The sequence below is a fragment of the Scleropages formosus genome, chromosome 12 (genome assembly GCF_900964775.1).
Source record: "Scleropages formosus chromosome 12, fSclFor1.1, whole genome shotgun sequence".
In the NCBI taxonomy this organism is placed as follows: Eukaryota; Metazoa; Chordata; class Actinopteri; order Osteoglossiformes; family Osteoglossidae; genus Scleropages; species Scleropages formosus.
The window spans coordinates 16,259,084-16,279,308 of NC_041817.1; the positions used below are offsets into that span (position 1 = coordinate 16,259,084).

Below are 20,225 nucleotides of genomic sequence, written 5' to 3' on the forward strand. Positions count from 1 at the left end.
AAACAAAAAAATATACATCATATGATACTCATATTTGTGTATTAATTCAACCATAAATGCAAAAAGGAAACAAAACAAACTGAGAAGGAATAAAGAAAAACAAAGCATGTGCATTCACATTCACCAAAAGAGCTGACATCATTTGGACAGTCCAAACAGTGGCCATGATAACTGAGATTATAACAAATGAAACTAGCAAGAAAGGACTGCATGGTGGTGCTGGTCTTGCACCATTCAGTTCTTGGTTGGCATGTAAAATCCAATTCTTCAGAAATATGAAAAATGCCACATAAGCCAAAGTGGGGGTATTAAATGAAACTCCATGTAAAGTTGAATTCTCATAACCTGAATGGGTGTATTTCAGGGATGACTGTAATAATAATAATATGGGTAATAATATGGATACTTGTTTAGTCTCGTGCATTACTTTGATGATTTAAAATTAAGGAACTGTCTGAAACTTTCCAACAGTCTAAAGTAAGAAAGCACAACAAAGTTAAATACAAACATGTTAAAAAAAATTATATTTCATTAAAGTTTGCAATTTTATTTCACCGTTGGAATTCCCAGAGTTAAAAAGTATCAAAATTTTTGTCAATAAATGCAGTGGAAGTCTTGGCAATGACTTTAAAATTAACAGGACCTCCTAAAAGCTGGGGAAACAATGACCCTTAACTCACACACACACATTTTCAGAACCGCTTGTCCCATACAGGGTCATAGGGAACCAGAGCCAACCTGGTAACACAGGGCATAAGGCCAGAGGGGGAGGGGACACACCCAGGACGGGACGCCAGTCCGTCACAAGGTACCCCAAGCAGGATTCAAACCCCAGACCCACCAGAGAAGAGGACTGTGGTCTAACCCACTGCACCACCACACCCCCAACCCTTAACTCCTTCCGAATAATATGTTTACAATACTGTTAAGTCCATCTTGAAAAATGTTATATATGCACAGTAATCTCTATAGTCTGAAAACAAAATAAAATTCATTTGAGTTCTTGGCCAGGCAATGTAGGGTGTAATACCCTGACAAACCTTTATTGATTTCTGCAGGTTTGTAAAACATGTTTAATCTTTTAATGGAACAGGCATGTATATGCAGTCATGCTTATTTAATTCTCTGGCTCACACATTTTAACATTCACATGGTCTAGAGAGTAACATACATAAACAATACACTGAAGGTGGAAACCATTTAAAACTACAGAATTATTGACAAAATGTTTGCAAATGTTTATAAATTTCTAATCTTCACCATTACAAGGCTGCACTGTAGAAAAGAGTAGAGCCATACTTCTGAGAGTCTTCGCTTCCATGAGGCTTCCTAGTCCTGCATATTGAGTTCAATGAGGCGGCCAGCAAATATGGCCAATGTGCCGATGATACAGACAGCCATGAAGACACACAGTAGGATATGGTCCAACACCATGGCAACAAACTTCCACTCCTCAGCAGCCTGGAGACAGGGGTGGATAAAGGGTAGAATTAAGGAGTGTCTGTGTCAAACTTGTAACAGGCAGCATTATAATTTTTCTCAACTTGTAAGCTGATTAAAAAAAAATAAAAATAAACTAGAAAATCAAGTTATGCTACGGCATTAAAAGTTATCTGTGCTTATCCCTATTGTAATTTTAGATAAGATCATTTTATACTCGTCCTCCTCCCCTTACATTGTTGGATTCTTCATCTGACTTCATGGTTTCAGCAATGTACTTGACTCCATCAATGGCACTGCGCACATCAGGGTTTTTAGTGATGGGAGACTCAAATGTGACAGAGGCAGGGGTGGGTTTCCCTGAGATATCTGAGATGTCAAAGTCAGTTGTGAAGATGTGCTTCTCCTGCTTCTCCTTGGATGGCCGCTTCATGGTTGAGAAGAACATGATATTGGGAATGGTGTCGATGAAAACCTAGAATTAAAACAATTTTTTGTTAATTTAACAGTGGCTTGTTCTGTCCTTCATGTCTCCTTTTTGGCAGAAACCAGCCTGTTATCAGCACCTGTAATTCATATTCTTGCCAGCAGATGACTACTATGAGTCACATGTCAACCTACAAAACACAAACTCTCACATTAACCGCTTGTCCTTATCAGGGTCACGGCGATGTGGAGCCCACCATGGAATCATCGAGTGCCAGGCTAAAAGGTGTAGGCACACACATTCAAATACTATGGACAATTTACAGTCATCAATTAACCTGTGGGTGGCATGGTGGCAGAGTGAGTAGCGCTGCTGTCTCCCAGTACCTGGGTGGTGTTAAACGATATGAGTTTGATCACTACTCAGTCTGTGTAGAGTTTGCAAGTTCTCCCCATGTCTGTGTGGGTTTTCTCCAGGTATTCTAGTTTCCTCCAACAGTCAAAAGACATGGTATTCAGGGGGATTGGTGTATAGTCACCCATGGTGCATAAGTGGCAGATAGAGCATGTTTCATTGATGTATGGATGAGTGACCCATTGCGAGTAGTGTATCTAGCAGTGTAAATCACCTTGGGTGAACAAGGTGTGGGCTGATAACACGACATAGTTTTCATTGGAAGTTGCTTTGGAGGAAAGCGTCTGCTAAATGAAGTAATGTAAACCTGAAACATGTCTTTGGACAGTGGAAGGAAAGCAGAGCACCCAGAGAAAACCCCCACAAAGGCAGAGACAACATGCAAACTCCACACAGACTGAACTGGATTCAGACCTGCACCTGAACAGTTCAGGTGATATAAGACAGCAGCATTACCCGCTGTGCCACTTAATTACAATTGAAGGAGCAAATGACAAATCATAGGTGCTTGAAAATTGCCAGGGAGCAGGGCTGCACTTGGATGACAGAACCCCCACCTAGCCCTTCAATAAATGTAAATTATGTCACTGCAAAATTCTTGGTTGCAGCTGGTAAAAAAAAAAAAAAAAATTCATTTAAGTTTGCAATTTTTATTTCACCTTTAGAATTCCAAAAACTTTTCATGCTGTGAAACCAAACTTGCCATCTCAATGAGTTATTTCACGGGCTGAGCTACTCAACAGCACACTAAAACTGTGCTTTTAATACCCAAAAAATACTTAACACAATGAGAGTACATTTTCAACCTTACAGTTTTTTACTTTTGGTTTGAATGCTGTGTGTACAGTAGGTGGCAGAAGATGGCAAGAAAAATCCCTTCTAGAGGGATTATTCTCAGCCAATCTTGACAGTCTTGTCTTTACACCAAAACGCACCTGAATTAATAAAATATAGCTTTTCAGGCACACTAACCCAAACACTGAAAATTGTACACTGGCTCCAGAACTTACACACTGAAGAATTACAAATTTTCAAAGACACAAACTTTTTTCCTCAAAAAATATTTTAATGAAATTGTATATTTTCTAGAAGTACAATATTTTCTAAAATTTCTGCTTCTTTGAAGCTTGTGTCTGGCATTTGTGTTTTTGTACATATGTAAACAGGAATTTTTACAGGCAACATATTTATATTTCGCACAGTTTAATTTTAGCTTTAACTTCTACTAAAGATTTAGATTTTATTTATAGTAGCTACAGGTAATGTTTTCATAGAACCCTTATCTCTGAATAAATAATTGAGATCTGCAATATTAAGTTTTTAAACATTGTCACCTGCCAGGAAAGTGACTTTCAAGGTATGAACAGAAGTTATGAATAGCCTTTTGGTCCCAACTGTAACGTGAGAAGCCAGCGTATGTCTTTTTGGAAGAACAAATACCGAAATCTTAATGAAAACTGTAAATTCTGCATACCCACAATTACTAGGCAAAGAAACATAACTACACTGCAAAATGAACAAGCAAATTAATTAGCATTTAAGGTCCACTGTCCAATCTGTGTTTTTTGAGAATATCCTCTAAGCTGAAGAGACCATAGTAAATAGACCTGAATGATTTTCTGCCAACCCAAGAAAGAAACCCCTTCAACTCTGACACAAGTTTGCCGGTATCTCTCAGTTATACTTGCCTTGCGCACCCAATGGGGCATGGTGTGGGTGCTGGGTGAGCGGTGGTGGGTGTTGATTACAATAACAGTGATGATGATAGAGGTGATGACAAACACCATGGTGAAAAGCATGTACTTCCCAATGAGAGGCACAGCACTGGAGGTGGAGGGGATCAGCTCCACGATGACCAGCAGAAATACAGTCAGGGAGAGTAGCACAGAGATGCTGAGGGTCATCTTTTCACCTTAGAATGAATGCATCACACAAGGTCACACAGCACATACAAGGCCTAGTTAGAGGCACATGTACCCAACTTTAAACAGAATGTGACACAGATAAATGACCAGTCAAACAGCACACTATAAATAGCTACTCTACAGACACCAGGATTACACAGAATCAAAACGGATAATTGGCATACACACATAAGTCACAAATCAGGCAACTCTTCACTGAAGGTACACAATATGTGGCTTTGGACAGATCATGGTAAAAGAACAAGAATAGAGTCTGGCTACAACTGCCTTCTACCAAGGGACTGGAGTTACTATTATTTATGGGCCAACAGGTAGTGTAGTCATTACTGGTTAAAGCGGGTGGCTGACACTCAAAGGATCCAGATTCAAATCCAACCTCCTGCAGTAGTACCTTTGGCAAAGGTACTGCACTTCTGGACTGCTCCAGTGAAAATTACCCTGTACAAAATTCATTTTAAGTTGATTTGGAGAAAAGTGTCAGCTACATAATTGTACTAATTTACTTTACTGATGCCTTAATCCAAGGCAACATACAATGACAGGCTTGCATTCAACACTACTTACCCTTACTAATTCATTTAAACAGCTGGATAATTTCTGCAGAAGCAATTCAGGGTAAGTGCTTCACTTAAGGGTACTATACAAAGAGCAGAAATTCAAATGCAGGACCCTCCCACTGCAAAGCAACAACTGTTACTACTACGCCACCTGCTGCCATTTGTATCTTGCCTAAAAATCAGGATGTATCAGTTTTCATGTTTAACAGCTGACTGGGCTTTAAAAGCAACTTGATACCTGACTCAGTAATGAACTACAAAATAAGATTTCTAAATTGTAAAGCACAGGTTTTACGGCATGTTTCTTTTTCAAGCCTCTGCTTTGAGACTGGCATGTTTCTAGTGAAAACTCTGGTGAAAATGGTTTAAAAATAAGCAAGAGATGGGGCATTACCAGAGTCAGTGGGTAGGTAGAAGACAAGGCCAGTGAGGAACGAGAAGAGCATGCAGGGGATGATGACATTAACAATGAAGTAGAGCGGTAGCCGCTGCAAGAGAAAGTGGTAGGTGATGTCCAGGTAGGGAGTGTCGAGGCAGCAGGCATAGGACACCCAGTGCTTCCAGCTACGGTAGTCCTTCATCACCCACTCGCCACTCTCCATGAAGTTGCTCAGATCAGGTCGGTCGCTGTCCTGGGAGGAGGAGAAGAAGGAGCAGAAAAGTGTTGCGGCTCTATAGAAAACAATTCACACACACACACACACACACACACACACACATTTTCGTAACAGCTTGTCCCATACGGGGTCGCAGGGAACCGGAGCCTACCCGGCAACACAGGGCGTAAGGCCGGAGGGGACACACCCAGGACGGGACGCCAGTCCGTCACAAGACACCCCAAGCAGGACTCAAACCCCAGACACACTGAAGAGTAGGACCCGGTCCAACCCACTGCGCTACCGTGCCCCCATGAAAACAATTCAGATGCTCACTAGTCCAGCAAACTTATATTTTAAAATTTAAACTCACAGAGGAACACTTTAAACATTTATTTCCTGCTAAATGTTTCATAAATCAGAATTCTTCACCCTCTGGTTAAATATGTGTACTGAGCCCTGTTTGAACAGCAACAGCAACCGTGGATATGTTATTACCGGTTGGATCACGACTAGGTTGCCATCGTAGGTCCATGTACCCAGTTTCATGCTGCAGTTCTGAAGGTCGAATGGGAAGTACAGCACAGTGATCTCACAATAGCTCTTGAAGATGGCAGGCGGTGTCCATGTAATCATACCCGTGTGCTCCAGCAGCACCTTAGTCTCCTGCACAATGGCAAAGTCACCATCAGCGCTGCCAGGGTGAGAGAACAGCATGGCGGAATTAAAAATGCACATTAACAGGCAAGCACAGAAGTATGTAAGTCTAGATAACAACCACATGGGCCGGCCAGCCAACCCATACTGGGACCTACACCAGCTACCATGGCACCAAGCTTGTCATTGCAAAGGGACAAATGGCAAATGTGACTAAAATAGCATGAGGTCTATGATCCGAAGACCTGAATCAGTCCAAGAGACTATTCCGAGCACCAATGAAGAGGGTGAAGTCATGTGGCAAGACAACGCCAGCCATCACCGTCTGACAACATGAGCAAGCCTCCATGCAATAAAACTGAATCAAAGACTGTTACTTGACCCAAAACGTAACCAGTCTTACTTGTTATAGAGAACCAAGTCTGGGCGCCAAATATCAGTGGAAGGTATTCTAATCTTTTTGATTCCACCATAATCATCTGGATTCCATTGTAAGTTCACATCTTTCCATTGCTGAAAATGAGAAAAAAAATTAAAAGATGGCTATAAATAAATAATTCAAAATCAGTGAAGCAATAATTTATTTCAGAAACAATATAATTAATAAATTTCAATTGTATTCATTTCCAAGTAAACACAATCCAAATTTTCCAACCAATGCCTTTTGAATAACAGGTGATTTTCTTTTTAAAGCACTACTGACAGAAGGGGCAGCACTTAGGTTACAATTTTTCATTATATTATTGATTCAAAGAGTAATTAGACCTTTTGACCTTGTCTGAATGTCTTATATATTAAGTCAACAACCATGTGACTTATTAACTCTGGAGGGCTAGCTGTATGTACAAATGGCCAAGTGAACCTAATAAAGTGGCTGGTGATGATATAACGCAGCTGCTGTCAACAACAATATCTGTGTCATTCTGAAATACATATTTTCTGATTCATTAGCACACGGCAAAGGAAATGACCTGTTTCAGTCGCACATTGGTGGTCACAATCTGATTGACTTCATCCTGCAAAAGGAATGGCAATTGGATTCATTAAAAAGGATGGTAAAAGGTAGGAGAATAGCAAGACTGAGAGTGGGCTTTCACTGTAACTCATACCACACTGATGAGCTGGATGAGCTGCAATCCCACTGTCACAACCACAGCGTCCTTAAAGTGATTGACGGGTCGAACAACCTTGTTGTAGCCTGTAAACAGGGTTTTAACGAGGCGGGTCTCATCCTCTGAACACCACACTGGACCTAAAAGAAGATCCCAGAAAAATGTAAAAGCATATGGCACAAAACAGTTGGGCTGGCGGTAGAGACTGAAGAATACATCATCAGTATGACAAGACACAATCGGCTTATAAATGGGGCCAGGGACATCTGGCAATGTAGGGGTTAGTTCTGCTGCCTTTGCACCCAAAGGTTGCAGGTTCAGTCTCCACCTCTAGCTGTAGTACCCTTGAGCAAGGTAATTACCCTGAACTGCTTCTGTAAGAAAAAAAGTATCTAGTTGTATAAATAGGTATATCATTGTAAGCTTGTAAAAATCTTAACCTCACCGTTATAAGTTGCTTTGGGGAAAAGTGTCAGCTGAATGAATAAATGTAAACTGCAAATCAGTCATTGTCAGACCTGACTTGTAAGGCCACTGTTTTTCATCCCCCTTCATAATCATCAGACCACACTATCATTCAGTTTTCACTGAAAGTCTTGAATAAAACAACTTAGATTACACTACAGAGTTCTTCTCAGCTGCTCAATGCCAGTGCTCACAAAGCCTAAAACAACACAAAGCTGCATCACACTGTGTACTGTGGGAGTATAAATACACTTGCCTCACTGGGGAATTGGCAACTGTGCCAGCAGCTGAAACCGGAGAAGACGGCTGGGGGAGACCGTGCACTGGTCACATGATTACTAAGCCAAACGGGAGCGTAGCAGATATATTCTCTCACACACACACACACACACACACACACACACACACACACACACCTTCAGAACCGCTTGTCCCATACAGGGTCACAGGGAACCAGAGCCTACCCGGTAACACAGGGCGTAAGGCCAGAGGGGGAGGGGACACACCCAGGACAGGACACCAGTCCGTCACAAGGCACCCCCAGCGGGACTCGAACCCCAGACCCACTGGAGAGCAGGACCGCGGTCCAACCCACTGCGCCACCACACCCCCTCCAGATATATTCATGTACACAAAATACCAAAGGCGCTTAACAGTGTGCCACTTATGTGCAAAAAATGTCAACCCGGTACTGAAGCTTTCTCCACAGTCATAAAACTGAAGAGTAAAGTCAACAAGAACTTCAGGGAAATATACTTGGGTTGTTGTTGTACACCCACCCCTTTCTGCAGTTGGCTTATTGAAACCTTGAGAAAGAAGGATATAAATATATAAAGATTTATGTAACGCAAATGTTTATATGTATTTAATATATATATATATATATTACTAGGAAGGTGATTAGAATTGTCGATATTCGGATAAAGTTTTACGCAGCTTCTCGAGTCTCATGTGATGAACATTGGTTCATGTGGTGGTAAGAAACAAACTAACCGCACTTAGGTTAAGAATCACATTGTATTTTCTACCAGATGTTCATCGCTTTGGAGAAAAGCATCTGCTAAATGAATAAATGTAACTGTACCGATAGATAGCTGTTCCTTGTATTGGAGAGTTGCTGGACCCTAAACATCAAAGTGAGCAAGTTCTTCTCGGAAGTCCTCCTCCTCCACCAAATACCTTCGCGTGAAGATCAAGATGCCAAGCTGTTCATGTACCAGACCTCGCGGCTCCCCTTACAGAAAAGCATCTGCTATTTCCGTGCAGCTGTCAGTCACAGCGGCGGCTCGCGCCAAAAGCGGTACCGTCGCGCGGACCTCGTGAGGTTTGCTCACCGTTTTGCCCTACATTTACACGCCATATTGTATTATCTTTTCTCCATATATTCGCGTTAAAACGAAAAGCGCTTCAGCTTATCTGGTAAATTGGCCGGCTTGTTGCATCCTCCTTGTCGTCGTGGCTGTTATAAAATTAATATAAATTACATAATAATAGCTGACAGCGCAATTAAGTTACAGAGTCTGTCAGAAGAAGGGTATAAAATTAATAAGCAAACATTAATTTTACAAGTTACGGGTCATTGATTGTGCGTCTAGACTAAGGAAATACTTGCTCCAGTAAAAATTCCCCCAACTCACACTGTACGCGTAAATGGATGAGTGCTTGTACTGTAAGTAAGAATTACAAACTCAACATCATTGGTTGGAGAAAATCCTTATGAATAATAAGTGTCTGCGTAGGTTAACAGAACATTACTTTAGTTTATGTCTATCTGACTGTACATACGATACGTTTTATTTTACTAGTGTAAGTAAAAACATGATAAACATTTAACTTACCCAGGTAAAAAAGAAGTGGCAAAACGCTTAGGAAATGCTTGAGGATCATGAATAGTTTATTATAACTTCACTGTTCAGACGAAGAATTTAGAGGCTTCCCGGTGAGGTCTTTGCGCTCCGCTGGCGATGACGACGTTCTGTAGCGAGCGGCACAAGCTGCGCGAGTTATTGTGCGCGTTCGCCTCCTCTTTTGCGCACGTGCCTGCCTTGCGCTGCCGACGGACAACTGGGCGCGCGGGGGCTCGGAAGAGCTCAGCACCGATCTTCCAGCGCGGGCCTTGGCTCGCGCACACGGCACATTCCACCTACATGTGGTCAGCAAAGCCGGTAGCGAGGACAGACAGATATGTTAGTGTGTGTGCGTCTACCTCTGGAGCTGAAGGTTACAGGTTTGAGCCCCACGCCCATAGTAGCTTCAGCAAGGTCTCTAACCGCTCCAGTAAAATTTCCCCACTGTGTATGCATAAGCCTTAAGGGTTTGTAAGGGTAAGAATTACAACCTCAACAGCTTTAGAGAAAATCCTTAATAAATAAGTGTCTGCATCCTCATGCGTTAATAGCAGAAGGAAATATTACTTTACTACAGTATGTATGACTGTACATACCTTTAGACTACAGGCAGCAGCTCCAGTAAAACCTTTTGGGGACACATTGGTGTTTTTGTTTTTGCAATAAATTTTCCAATCACATAAGAATGTTCAAACTAAGAAGAGTAAAGCTGTTGAGTCAGGAAAAATAGTTTTAATGGGGTGAATAATTTAAATCACACATAATTAAAAATATAAAGTATACCTAGAGATAAAAAACATTATCAGGCCTCTATTCTGGATAGCAATCCATTTTTTACTTATGCCTTTTTACTTTTCTCACAAGTCTCAACTTAGACTAAATTTTCCCCAAATCTTTCACTGAGTTTAAAAACAATGTGATTTCATACTGCATTATCCATTTACTTCTTAACACTGGCTTGTATATCTGGTTCATCTAAATAATACTTAAGTACAATCTATAATACATGTAATCCATTACATATATTCCTGTGATTTATTAGCCACCTTGAAAACATCATAAATGTATAAAGCCAACTAAAACTCATTGACTTTTTCGTGATCACATCACAGCAGGAATGCTGTAATCTGATGTTTCTTTCATTCCTGAGCAATCGACAAATCTTAAAGCCATCATCTGTTTTACAATACATATATGAAAGTTGCACTTAGTAGAAATTATCTTTTGCTTATTACAGATAGGTATATGGCAAAGGAACATGTTCCCACAATTTAAACACAGCAACACTAGTTTCGATGGTCATGCTTTGCATTAGCATTGTATTACTAGACACATACAAGCAGATTTATGTGACTGTATACTTTGATATGTATAATTGAACAATAAGGCTGAAGGTTGGGCTCTGTTCTCTGTAGTAACACAACAGTGTCAAGAAGTCCCCATGGTGCTGTCCAGCTGAGCCCGATCCAGGAACACAACCCTGGTATCTACTGGGGCTCCCTCCAGCTCCAGCACTGTGATGTTGTTGGGCTGGGAGCTGCTGAGCAGGGGCCCAGGAACATAGAGTGTTTGCTGGGGGCCTCTCTGGGGCCAGTATCTGCCCAGGTTGACTCCATTAATCCATACCTGACCCTGAAAAGGGAAGTAACCAAAGACAGGATCAGCCCAATGACCACATCAGCCTTCAGGACCAGAGCTGATCACCTGACTCCATTCACCCCACCTGGGAGCTTCACTGAAGTTTCTCAAAAAGAATCATGTACATGACAGAACTCCACAGTGTGTGGACAGCAACAGCAAGCATGTCACAGCCATGGTTCCACTCACCTTGGTCCATCCTCTGAGCTTCAAGAAGGTGTCCCAAGCAAAACCTGTGGGCTCCAGCATCCCCATGTAGAATGCTGGCCCTTCTGTTGAGTTGCTCATCATCCCAGGTTGGTGCTGCTTCACCCCTGAGTGTGGCCACCCCCCCGCTATAGTACCATCAATATCCAGTGAGTAGATCTGCCAATCAGTGAGCACATCTCCACCAAGGATGAGGTTACTCACTAGTCCCTGGGGACAGAATCAACCAGTCATAACTATAACTCAGTTTTACTATATTGTTCCGTTTATTCACAGAATGCTTCTTATGGACACCATGTGCTTTGTGTGAAATTACAGAACCCTTGTAGTTTAGGCATCCCTCACTATACAAACACTTGACACGTTTTCACGCTTATCAAGTAAATAGGTATAAATCGAAAGACAGTGTGAACAAAAGTTCTTTGCTTCAGCATCACTATTTGTACTGATTCCATTTAACTTTTTCCACAAAAATACTGTACAATTCCACATTGCTCATTTGCTGTTGCCTTAACAAGGAGTAGAAACAAAACCCACCACTTAATCCATAACTTCATCATTGTTGTCATTGTTCATCATACGTCTGTTTTAACGGTTTGAGTTCACAAAAAGAGGAGATGCTCCAGGTGTTTCTTCTGAACATTTGTCCAAGCTCATCTATATGAAATCTGGCAATGGTTTTAGTTGTGCCTTACCTTAAAGTCATTAATCTTGGACCCAAAATTGACCCGGCCCATGTTCTCCACCAGAACGTCCATCTGGTCCCCCTCCTGCCCTGTCACATTTATCACCAGCTGGGTGTCTCTCTCCAGGAAGCCCAGATACATCTGTTTTGACAGAATAAATTCCAGAAGCATCAACCAAATGGCCATATATTTGTCCTTGTATTTGTAGAATGTTTACAACAGGGATGTCTGTAATCCATTACATTGACATTTATGCATTTAGTTACTGAAATAATGCATCAGTTGTCCACACATTCCAATGTGAAGTACAATGAAAAAAAGAGGTCACGACTGCAAACTGGAACTGGACAATGTGGGCATCTCTACACTGAACTCTCACCGCACAAACAGAGACACACACAGACACACACAATACAGTGTAAGCTGAAGTTTTACCAAACTGGTGGAACGAATGAAACAAACGTTTTACCCTACTTATAACGTCAGAAATACAGTCCTGTAGACACTGTTACCCCACCGACAAAGATCCGGAACACTAATGCAGACACTGTTTACCACAGTGACAGAAACTGGTTATAGTCATGTGCACATGTACCCCATTGATGGAGATGTAGGCACGGTCATGGATGCCATTTAATGGCGAGATGAGGGGAGTTGGATCGGACACCATTCTAGGCAGTTTAGTGCGGTAAAGCATGTATCCGTAGTACTGAAACAAACACAAATCAAGACATGGCAAATTAGTTAAGTCTTCCTAACGACAATTCAAAGTTCAGGCCTATACACACTTTTGGAGATCTTAAATCAACTTTCCTGTTTGAAATGCTATTTTAAATAACGCACTAGCTATTTCACAAAAAAAAACTTTACTTAATACATATGTTGACATTTCTTTACAGTTGTTACTCTTGGCTGTCCCAACACCATCCTGGCTCTGGTCTTACCTGCTTCATCTCCTCAAAGGTCAGGAGATGTTGCGACTTCACTGGGCCCTGAGGGGAGATTGTGTCTAGCAGGCTGCTCAGTCTGCCCACCTACAACGAGGGTGGTGGAAGTCACCATCGTCATCAGGGAATGTCACAATGAATGCTGCATTATGTTAGCACAAACTCAAGTTTCCCTTTATATAATTTATATGTCTGATTAAATACGTATGTTATATGAGTGTATGCATAAACGTTGCATGCTGCTGCAATTGAATTGAATTTCCCTCTAGGATTAACAAAGTTCCATTCATTCATTCATTCATATATGCTGAGTGTGTGGGAAATATTTTTTTTTATTTAGATATCTCCTTTATCCAAAACAAATTACAATGTCATGAGCGTTGCAATACCTACCTTTTTCATGGCGACAAATCCATATGCAAACTTGGGTGTGGCTGGTGGCATGGGACCCAGTGGGATATCACGAAACTGGGTACAGAAAAGCATAAATAAGTTAGATGGCAGGAGAGTGTTTAGAACCAGCAAATAATTAGTAATTACTGCACAAGTAATATAATTAGCAGTAAGAGCTGCACACCTTCACAAAGCCCAAAAAATTTTACAATGTAATGCTTAAGAATGGGATGTGAGTTGGTGTATTGGATACCTTTTTTATGACCTCCCTAATGGCCAGCAGCTTGTCAGTAGGGTCTCCAGCCTCCGACAAGGGGGCGTTGTAGTCATAGCTAGTGACAACTGAGCGGTACCTTGTATCATAGTCAGCTCCTGGAGAGTAGGGATCCCAAGGTAAAGAATCATGGTACTTTGCTTTCACTTAGACAATAACATAGTACCAGTAAAACAATATTGACTGAGACCATGTGTGGAAAGTTGACGCACCGTTCCAGTAACCAAAGTTTGTTCCACCTTCAAACATGTACCTACAGCGAGAAAGATCAGAAGAGGTGAAATAAATGTAAAGACTAAGGAAGAACATTAATAGGAAATATCAGACAGAAATGCTGTATTTAAACTATTTTCATCATCATCACCCTCTAGTGATCACTCTTAACATTTCTTGCATGTAATTTTGTGCTGTTCATATTTATTCATTTAGCTGATGTTTTGCTCCAAAGCAACTTACAATTATTTACCCATTCATACAACTGAGTACTTCTACTGGAGCAATTTAGGGTAAGTACATTGCTGAAGGGTACTACAGCTAGAGGTGAGACTTGAACCTACAACCCCTACACTACCTGCACTCCCCTTTTCACAAACATATATATATTTTTTTAACTTGCAAATATTAAAAGTTAAAGCAGAACACACTCACATATTAACACTGGCACCCATGGAGAGCATCTCCCCCAGCATGTTGCTGACCTTCTCAGTGTCCACGTGAGCATGCTGCTCACCCCAGTGGTCCAGCCAGCCTGTATAGAACTCTGAGTTTACCTGAAAGAAACCTGAGTCAAGTGCACAGATACAGAACCACTGCCTGCCAAAACATGATGCTGCTGTGCCACATGAAGCTCAATCTGATCAAGCCCCAACACCTGCCGACAGAGAGCCTGTGCTCCAGCATCACTCACCAATGGACCTCGTGGCTCGAACCTGCGCTGGCGATCAAAGGCAACGCTGGCATTGGTGTCTGAACAGGAAAGAGATGTAAGGTTCAAGAGGGACTCTAGAGTAATCTGACTAGCTACAGCTCTTACCTGTACTGGTTGAACCAAGTTAACAATGTCTGGATACAGCAGAATAATCCATCTATACTCATGTTAAAATAAGCCAGAACATCACAGCCATAACCTGTAACGTTCAAGCCACCCCATCTTTCCACCCACCTGTACCGAAGTCGATGGTCGCATATAGACCCTGCAGTGTGCCACATGTCATCTCCCGGTTGGTGTTCCCATCGGTGGTAAAGAGGATGGTGTCATCGCCCAAGAAGTAACGGAAGAGTGCACGCAAGTGCCGCATGTAGTTGTAATCACAGGCAAAATAGCTGCCATATTCATTCTCCACCTGGTGGATTATGGGACAAATTTTAGCGCCCATGCTGTTGATGTTGTGCCCGTGATACCACACAGTACGATGACAACAATTTGTCACTGGTTACTAGCCAGTCTACTGGCGGAAACGTTCTGTGCATCTGCACATTTTTTTTTTAACGTAAGCGACCTGTGCAACCTCATATCCTGTCTGCAGTGTACCTGCACGCTGAGGATGTTCCCTCCGTTGCCGTACAGCCACGGCTTCACCTTGGGAAGGAGAACAGCCAGCCAGTCGTTCACAGCCTGCAGATAATCTATGAAAACAGCACCGGGCGCTCAACTCTGACAGCCCTACAAAAGAGAAGCCCACTGGACACACATACAGAGCCAATACGAAACCCAAAGAATGGCACCAAACGGACACTTTTTCATTTCAGACTTTGTTCACGAAATCCGGTATGTGTGACACTTGACAACAGTCCACTGTCTCCTCATGGACATCTACACGGCAGTGGGAATATCCTACTGTTAGGTGCTCATGTAGTGAGGGCTGGTGGCTTTTGCAGACGATACCTGGATCTGCAGTCCGTACCATGATATTGGGCTTCTGAAGGAGCCAAGCTGGCAAACCGCCCTGAAAGCAGTAAGTGCCGCACAAAGTTATGAGTTCTGAGCGCTCCGAGATTTTCTCTTCCAAAGTATGGTAAAAACAAATTAAGAAGATATATTTTCAATACAATGTTTAATAGAGCTCACTGTTGTGATCAGACTCTTTGGAATGAATAATGCCATTGCAGAGGACAACCTTATTATATCTGTATCTACAAAGTGCCCAGCTCTGCAAATCTCAGTGATGGGCTGGAAGTTTACTGTCATATTGCAGTCCCTCTGAATAACTTTCAACTCCCTTGCTGTTGCTCTGACGATGGACGATTTTGGCCGCAGACAAACACAAATGAGCCGGTAACACACGGCTACAGTCCCAGTTAAAGTGTGGCTTGATTTGAAATGCCACAATAGTGTATTTTGTAAAGCCATACAGAATTATACTTGTAACGAACAGCAGACCGCGAACAAGAGTAAAGGTTGGACTGACCATCTCCCACTCCGCGCAGATGTAGGGTCCTGGTCGCAGGATCACAAACAGGCCTGTCCGATTGGCCAGGTCCAGAAAGTGCTCAAGGTCCCGATCCCCTGTGAAGTTGTACACACCCTGTATGGTCTCATGGAAGTTCCAGGGTACATATCTACAGGGGATACACACCAGCTGGGCTCAGGAGACTGAGTGCAAATGAGCAAAGACAAGAGGCAAATCCTGCCCGAAGGAATTAAGTGACAAGTCTGAAAAGAGGCATGTGTGTTTCTAGGCAGCACGGTGGTGCAGCAGGTAGCGCCGGTGTCTCGGCTCCTGGACCGCACGCTCAGACGTGGGTCTTAATCTGGCTCAGTGTGTGTGTTGTTTCCATGATCTCCCCATGTTTGCGTGGGTTTCCTCCAGATGCTCCGAGTTAGCTCTTATAGTGTGTGTGTGATTGCCCTGCGATGGACTGGCGTCCCACCCAGGGTGTTATACCCAGCCTCACAGCCCAGGTTTCCAGGATAGGTTCTGAGCACTGCGGCCGTGTGCACGTTTCCTTCGCACATCTGGATCTGTAAGCCACGAATAATAAGTGCTCGTGGGTCAGTCACATAAATGTACGCTCGATCTTTCCGTACGGCACGCGGTCTTGGTGGACGTACACCTGAGCAGCATTGAGGCCGGTCATGTACATCTTGAGCAGGCGGTCCTTCCAGTAGGCCCTGGGGATGCGGAAGTAGTGGACACTGCCGGAGATGTACTGGAACGGCGCACCGTCCTTCAGGAAGCGGTCATGGCTGTAGTCGATGGAGAAGGTGCGCGTCCCCGACGCCTGCAGTGCACGGGTGCGGAGGAGGGAGGCAGGGAGGGAGGGGCCCGTTAGTGTAGCTGCTCGCGTGACGCACACCACGCTCAGGCATCAGTACAGACGGCGCGGCACGTGCCACAGGAGGACGAAGGCAGGGGCTGTTGCCCGAGGCGGAGGAACTTGCGCAGAAAGCGGACCGCGTGCAGTCGGTCACGAGAGCGGGCAGCGAGGGAGGCGAGGGGCTCGTGCTGGCTCGATACTTTGTTTAAAGGAAGAGCTCGCGATACATCATTACCCTCGAAAAAACAGTATTGTTATTATTAACATGTATTTAGCTCACACGCTTTGTCCAGTCTTACAATTTTGATCAGCTTTATTTACCCGTTTACATAGCAGGGCATTCTCTTACTCTGTGTCAGGTACCTGACTAAGGATACCATAGCCATAGCTGTTGGGATTCGAACCCGAACACTGCCCGCTGCTGCTGCACGAGAGGGCAACTTAAAGCCAGGAATCCTCACATTGATAGAATTGTAAGTCACTTTAGAGAAAGGTATCAGCTAAATGAATAAAATGAAATGCTTGGCAACACCACCAAAAGACACGGACGCGGTCAGCAACGCATGATACGGCCAATACAGGAGGATGCAAGCGCTTACTTACCGCGTTTGTAACCGCACAAGCACAACTTAACACTGCGAGGAAAGCGCACTTCAGGCTCATTATTACTACTACTGCAGAGTTAGACGAGGACGTGGCTCCTCATCTCCACCAAATTTGGCAAATGCGTCCTCCTTGTTGCATCTGTGACAGACGTGCGTTTCTGTAAAGCACAGGTGAGGAGCGCAAACAGCCCAAACTACAGTACACTCCCTCCCGATCTCTGTATGTATGATATGTACTGCTGCTGTACGTCGTACCGTTTCAATTTCACCGTCATGCAGTTTCTCTGCATGACAATGACTGTCATGTGAATCATGTATCGCTCCGCCTCCGGGTCCTAAACACCGTCGCATTCACGGTATCGGAACCCGGTGTGACACGACCGCGACCCCAACCCCTGTCGGCTGTTCAGGGACACCGTGCTTGTCATATTCTTAGGTTTCTTCCGCACGTTTTGTATTGCGCTGTGGCCAAAAGCGCCGAGTGCTCGCGCGACCGCCTGTGTGTGTTTTGTGTAGCCAGACCTCGCCTCGCGCGTCTATCAGGTGTCACTGTCAGCGCTGTCCTGTAAGGCATCAAAGGGCCTCTGCTGAGTGACAGTGAACAATCACCATTGTGACAGTCGTGGCCCATGAACAATATGGCCTGTTCAGGAATGCATAGCACCATTATGCCGTCCCTAAACTAATAGACATGACTCAGCTACTGACAGCTTTAAATATTTTCTGAGCATACTTTATTAACTTGTATCAATTTCTGTAAAGACAACGTTTGTGTATGAGGCCGAAAGTAACCTTTTGTGTAATCGCTGCTTTTACAGTGTGGTTTGGACAGGTTTTCCAATTCTAGACATTTAAAAAAATACAGTATCACTTTAAAATTGTATTTAAAATTGAGACTCGAGGGTGTTTGTGGCATATTTTTTAGATAATATTAAGATAATATTTATCTGCGTAAAATAATTTTCTGTTCCAAAAGGAAGGCCTGAGCAGATATGTGTAGACCTTTTTCAAGCAGAATCCACAGCGCGCTAGACGTGTTCAGAGACGCATCTCAGTAACCATCGTAATCTGCCCTCAAGTGGAGAATGTTGGTAATGCAACTGCAAAGCAGCCTGGGGGTGGGGTGTGGGGGGTGACTTTTCGTTTATTACCCTCGTTAACAAGCAGTTGATCAGCTGCACATTGATGAATTTAGTAAAAGATAATTAGTAGCTGGATGTGTGTACATTGGTGGTGTGGTTGTACAGCAGGTGGTGCTGGTGCCATGCAGCACCTGGACTGTGTGCTCAGGTTTGAATCCGACTCATTTTGTGCAGAGCTTCCCTCATCTCCCCGTGTTCAAATGCGTTCCCTCCAGGCACCCCTGTTTCCTTCCACAGTTATATATCAGATGAATCGGTCGCTCTAATATTACCCGCAGCATGGCGGCACAGTGAGTAGTGCTGCTGTCTCAGTGCTCTCATGGTGCGAGAGGATGTGGGTTTGATTCTGCTCGGTCTTTCTGGAATTTGCATGTTCTCCTTGTGTCTGTGTGGGTTTCCTCCTGAAGACATGCTGTTCAGGTGGACTGGTGACTCTAAATCACCTGTTGTGTGTGACAGATAGAAAGTGTGTTTCACTGATATATGGATGAGTGACCCATTATAAGTAGTTTATCTAGCAGTGTAAGTCACCTTGGGTGAACAAGGTGTGGGCTAATAACACTACTTAGTGTTCACTGGCAGTTGCTTTGGAGAAAAGTGTCTGCTAAATGAATAAATGTAAACCCATGGATGTGTAAATGAGTGTGTCATTGTTCTGTCCAGGGTGTACCCTGCCTCAAACCCTGTGCTTCCAGGAGAGGCTGTGGAGCACTGCAACCCTCAACTGGTCCTCTGGTTATAGATAATGAAGGAATAAAAGTTTCTTCACAATGGGTCAGAACTGTAGACTGTCTCTACTCCCAAGACCTATACTGAACATTCTGTAAAACTCATTTGAGATGAATTTGATGTGTATTTACAAGACTTATGAATTCAGAGCTGAGATCGCAATTCAAGTGTAACCTTTAAAATCAAATGCAGGTTTTCGAATTCTTCATTCTGTTCTCACATGGTGAATATCACTGTTATAGCTGTAGGGATGCCTTTCGATATTTGCTTCAGAAAAAGGAGGGCAAGTCTTTGTGGATCACGTTTATAAGTCATTTTTTCCTCATTTACTAATCTGTAAATCTGATAATGTTTTCCTAAAAAAAGGAAAAAAAAAAAAAAATCACCAGATGCAGTTAAAATGCGATAGCCAAATCTGTATTACTAAAGGAGAGTAATTATTATATGTATAAGAAACAACTGAATATCTTGTTTTATTTAAGGCTATGAACTGGATTGTACGTTGTGAAGAGTACATTGCTTCTCTTAATATAGTCACTGACTGCGCTTCTGGTCATGGGAGACTGCCGCCAACACAATTTTTTTTTTTGGAGACTGAAACTGATTTTGAAGAATTGAGAAGTTTTGCTGAACTGGCAAACTTCCTGTTTATTGCAGTTTTTCTGAGGTTTGTTCTTAATTTGGAATGTCCCATGTGAGCGTCTTCTGCAGGCCTCTATAAACAGGTGAGAGTGTCATATCCCGTTTTGAGCTTTTGTTTTTCAACGAAATCATGACTAACAATTCTCCGGAAATGTTACCTGCGGGCGGGGGGGGGGGGGGGGGGGGTGCAGTAGTGCGGTGGTGCGTGGGTTGGACTGGGTCCTGCTCTCCAGTGGGTCTGGGGTTCAAGTCCCACTTGGGGTG

At 43.1% G+C, this 20,225-nt stretch overlaps 2 protein-coding genes across 4 annotated transcripts; both read right to left on the reverse strand.

Annotated features, from left to right (window-relative positions):
- Positions 1 to 983: 983 nt before the first annotated feature.
- chrna1 (cholinergic receptor, nicotinic, alpha 1 (muscle)) lies at positions 984 to 9,836 on the reverse strand. Its single transcript, XM_018729667.1, has 9 exons — positions 9,432 to 9,836; positions 7,126 to 7,268; positions 6,988 to 7,032; positions 6,420 to 6,529; positions 5,858 to 6,053; positions 5,158 to 5,395; positions 3,970 to 4,193; positions 1,676 to 1,915; positions 984 to 1,461 (listed from the first exon to the last, which is right to left on the reverse strand). The coding sequence occupies exons 1-9, from the start codon at positions 9,478 to 9,480 to the stop codon at positions 1,330 to 1,332; spliced, it is 1,377 nt and encodes a 458-aa protein (XP_018585183.1). The 5' UTR covers positions 9,481 to 9,836; the 3' UTR covers positions 984 to 1,329.
- A 323-nt stretch (positions 9,837 to 10,159) lies between these two features.
- glb1l (galactosidase, beta 1-like) lies at positions 10,160 to 17,729 on the reverse strand. 3 transcript variants are annotated; one of them, XM_018729665.2, is made up of 16 exons: positions 17,447 to 17,729; positions 16,668 to 16,807; positions 15,994 to 16,144; positions 15,471 to 15,531; positions 15,117 to 15,211; positions 14,748 to 14,928; positions 14,493 to 14,551; positions 14,234 to 14,355; positions 13,798 to 13,838; positions 13,565 to 13,683; positions 13,312 to 13,386; positions 12,916 to 13,005; positions 12,567 to 12,680; positions 11,981 to 12,112; positions 11,268 to 11,495; positions 10,160 to 11,072 (listed from the first exon to the last, which is right to left on the reverse strand). In XM_018729665.2, the coding sequence occupies exons 1-16, from the start codon at positions 17,504 to 17,506 to the stop codon at positions 10,869 to 10,871; spliced, it is 1,872 nt and encodes a 623-aa protein (XP_018585181.1). In that variant the 5' UTR covers positions 17,507 to 17,729; the 3' UTR covers positions 10,160 to 10,868. The 3 variants fall into 3 exon arrangements, with proteins under 3 accessions (XP_018585181.1, XP_018585182.1, XP_018585180.1); XM_018729666.2 differs by having other exon boundaries at positions 14,284 to 14,333; positions 16,638 to 16,807; XM_018729664.2 differs by having other exon boundaries at positions 16,638 to 16,807.
- Between the last annotated feature and the right edge of the window lie 2,496 nt (positions 17,730 to 20,225).

Coding starts and splice junctions, on each gene's coding strand:
- chrna1 (XM_018729667.1), bottom strand. CDS start 9,480: ATGATCCTCAAGCATTTCCTAAGCGTTTTGCCACTTCTTTTTTACCTG. Junction 7,033..7,125: donor TCATCCAGCTCATCAGTGTG/GTATGAGTTACA, acceptor TTCCTTTTGCAG/GATGAAGTCAATCAGATTGT. Junction 4,194..5,157: donor CTACCTACCCACTGACTCTG/GTAATGCCCCAT, acceptor ATTCATTCTAAG/GTGAAAAGATGACCCTCAGC.
- glb1l (XM_018729664.2), bottom strand. CDS start 17,506: ATGAGCCTGAAGTGCGCTTTCCTCGCAGTGTTAAGTTGTGCTTGTGCG. Junction 12,681..12,915: donor CCTTTGAGGAGATGAAGCAG/GTAAGACCAGAG, acceptor TGTTTGTTTCAG/TACTACGGATACATGCTTTA. Junction 11,496..11,980: donor CCAAGATTAATGACTTTAAG/GTAAGGCACAAC, acceptor TTCTGTCCCCAG/GGACTAGTGAGTAACCTCAT.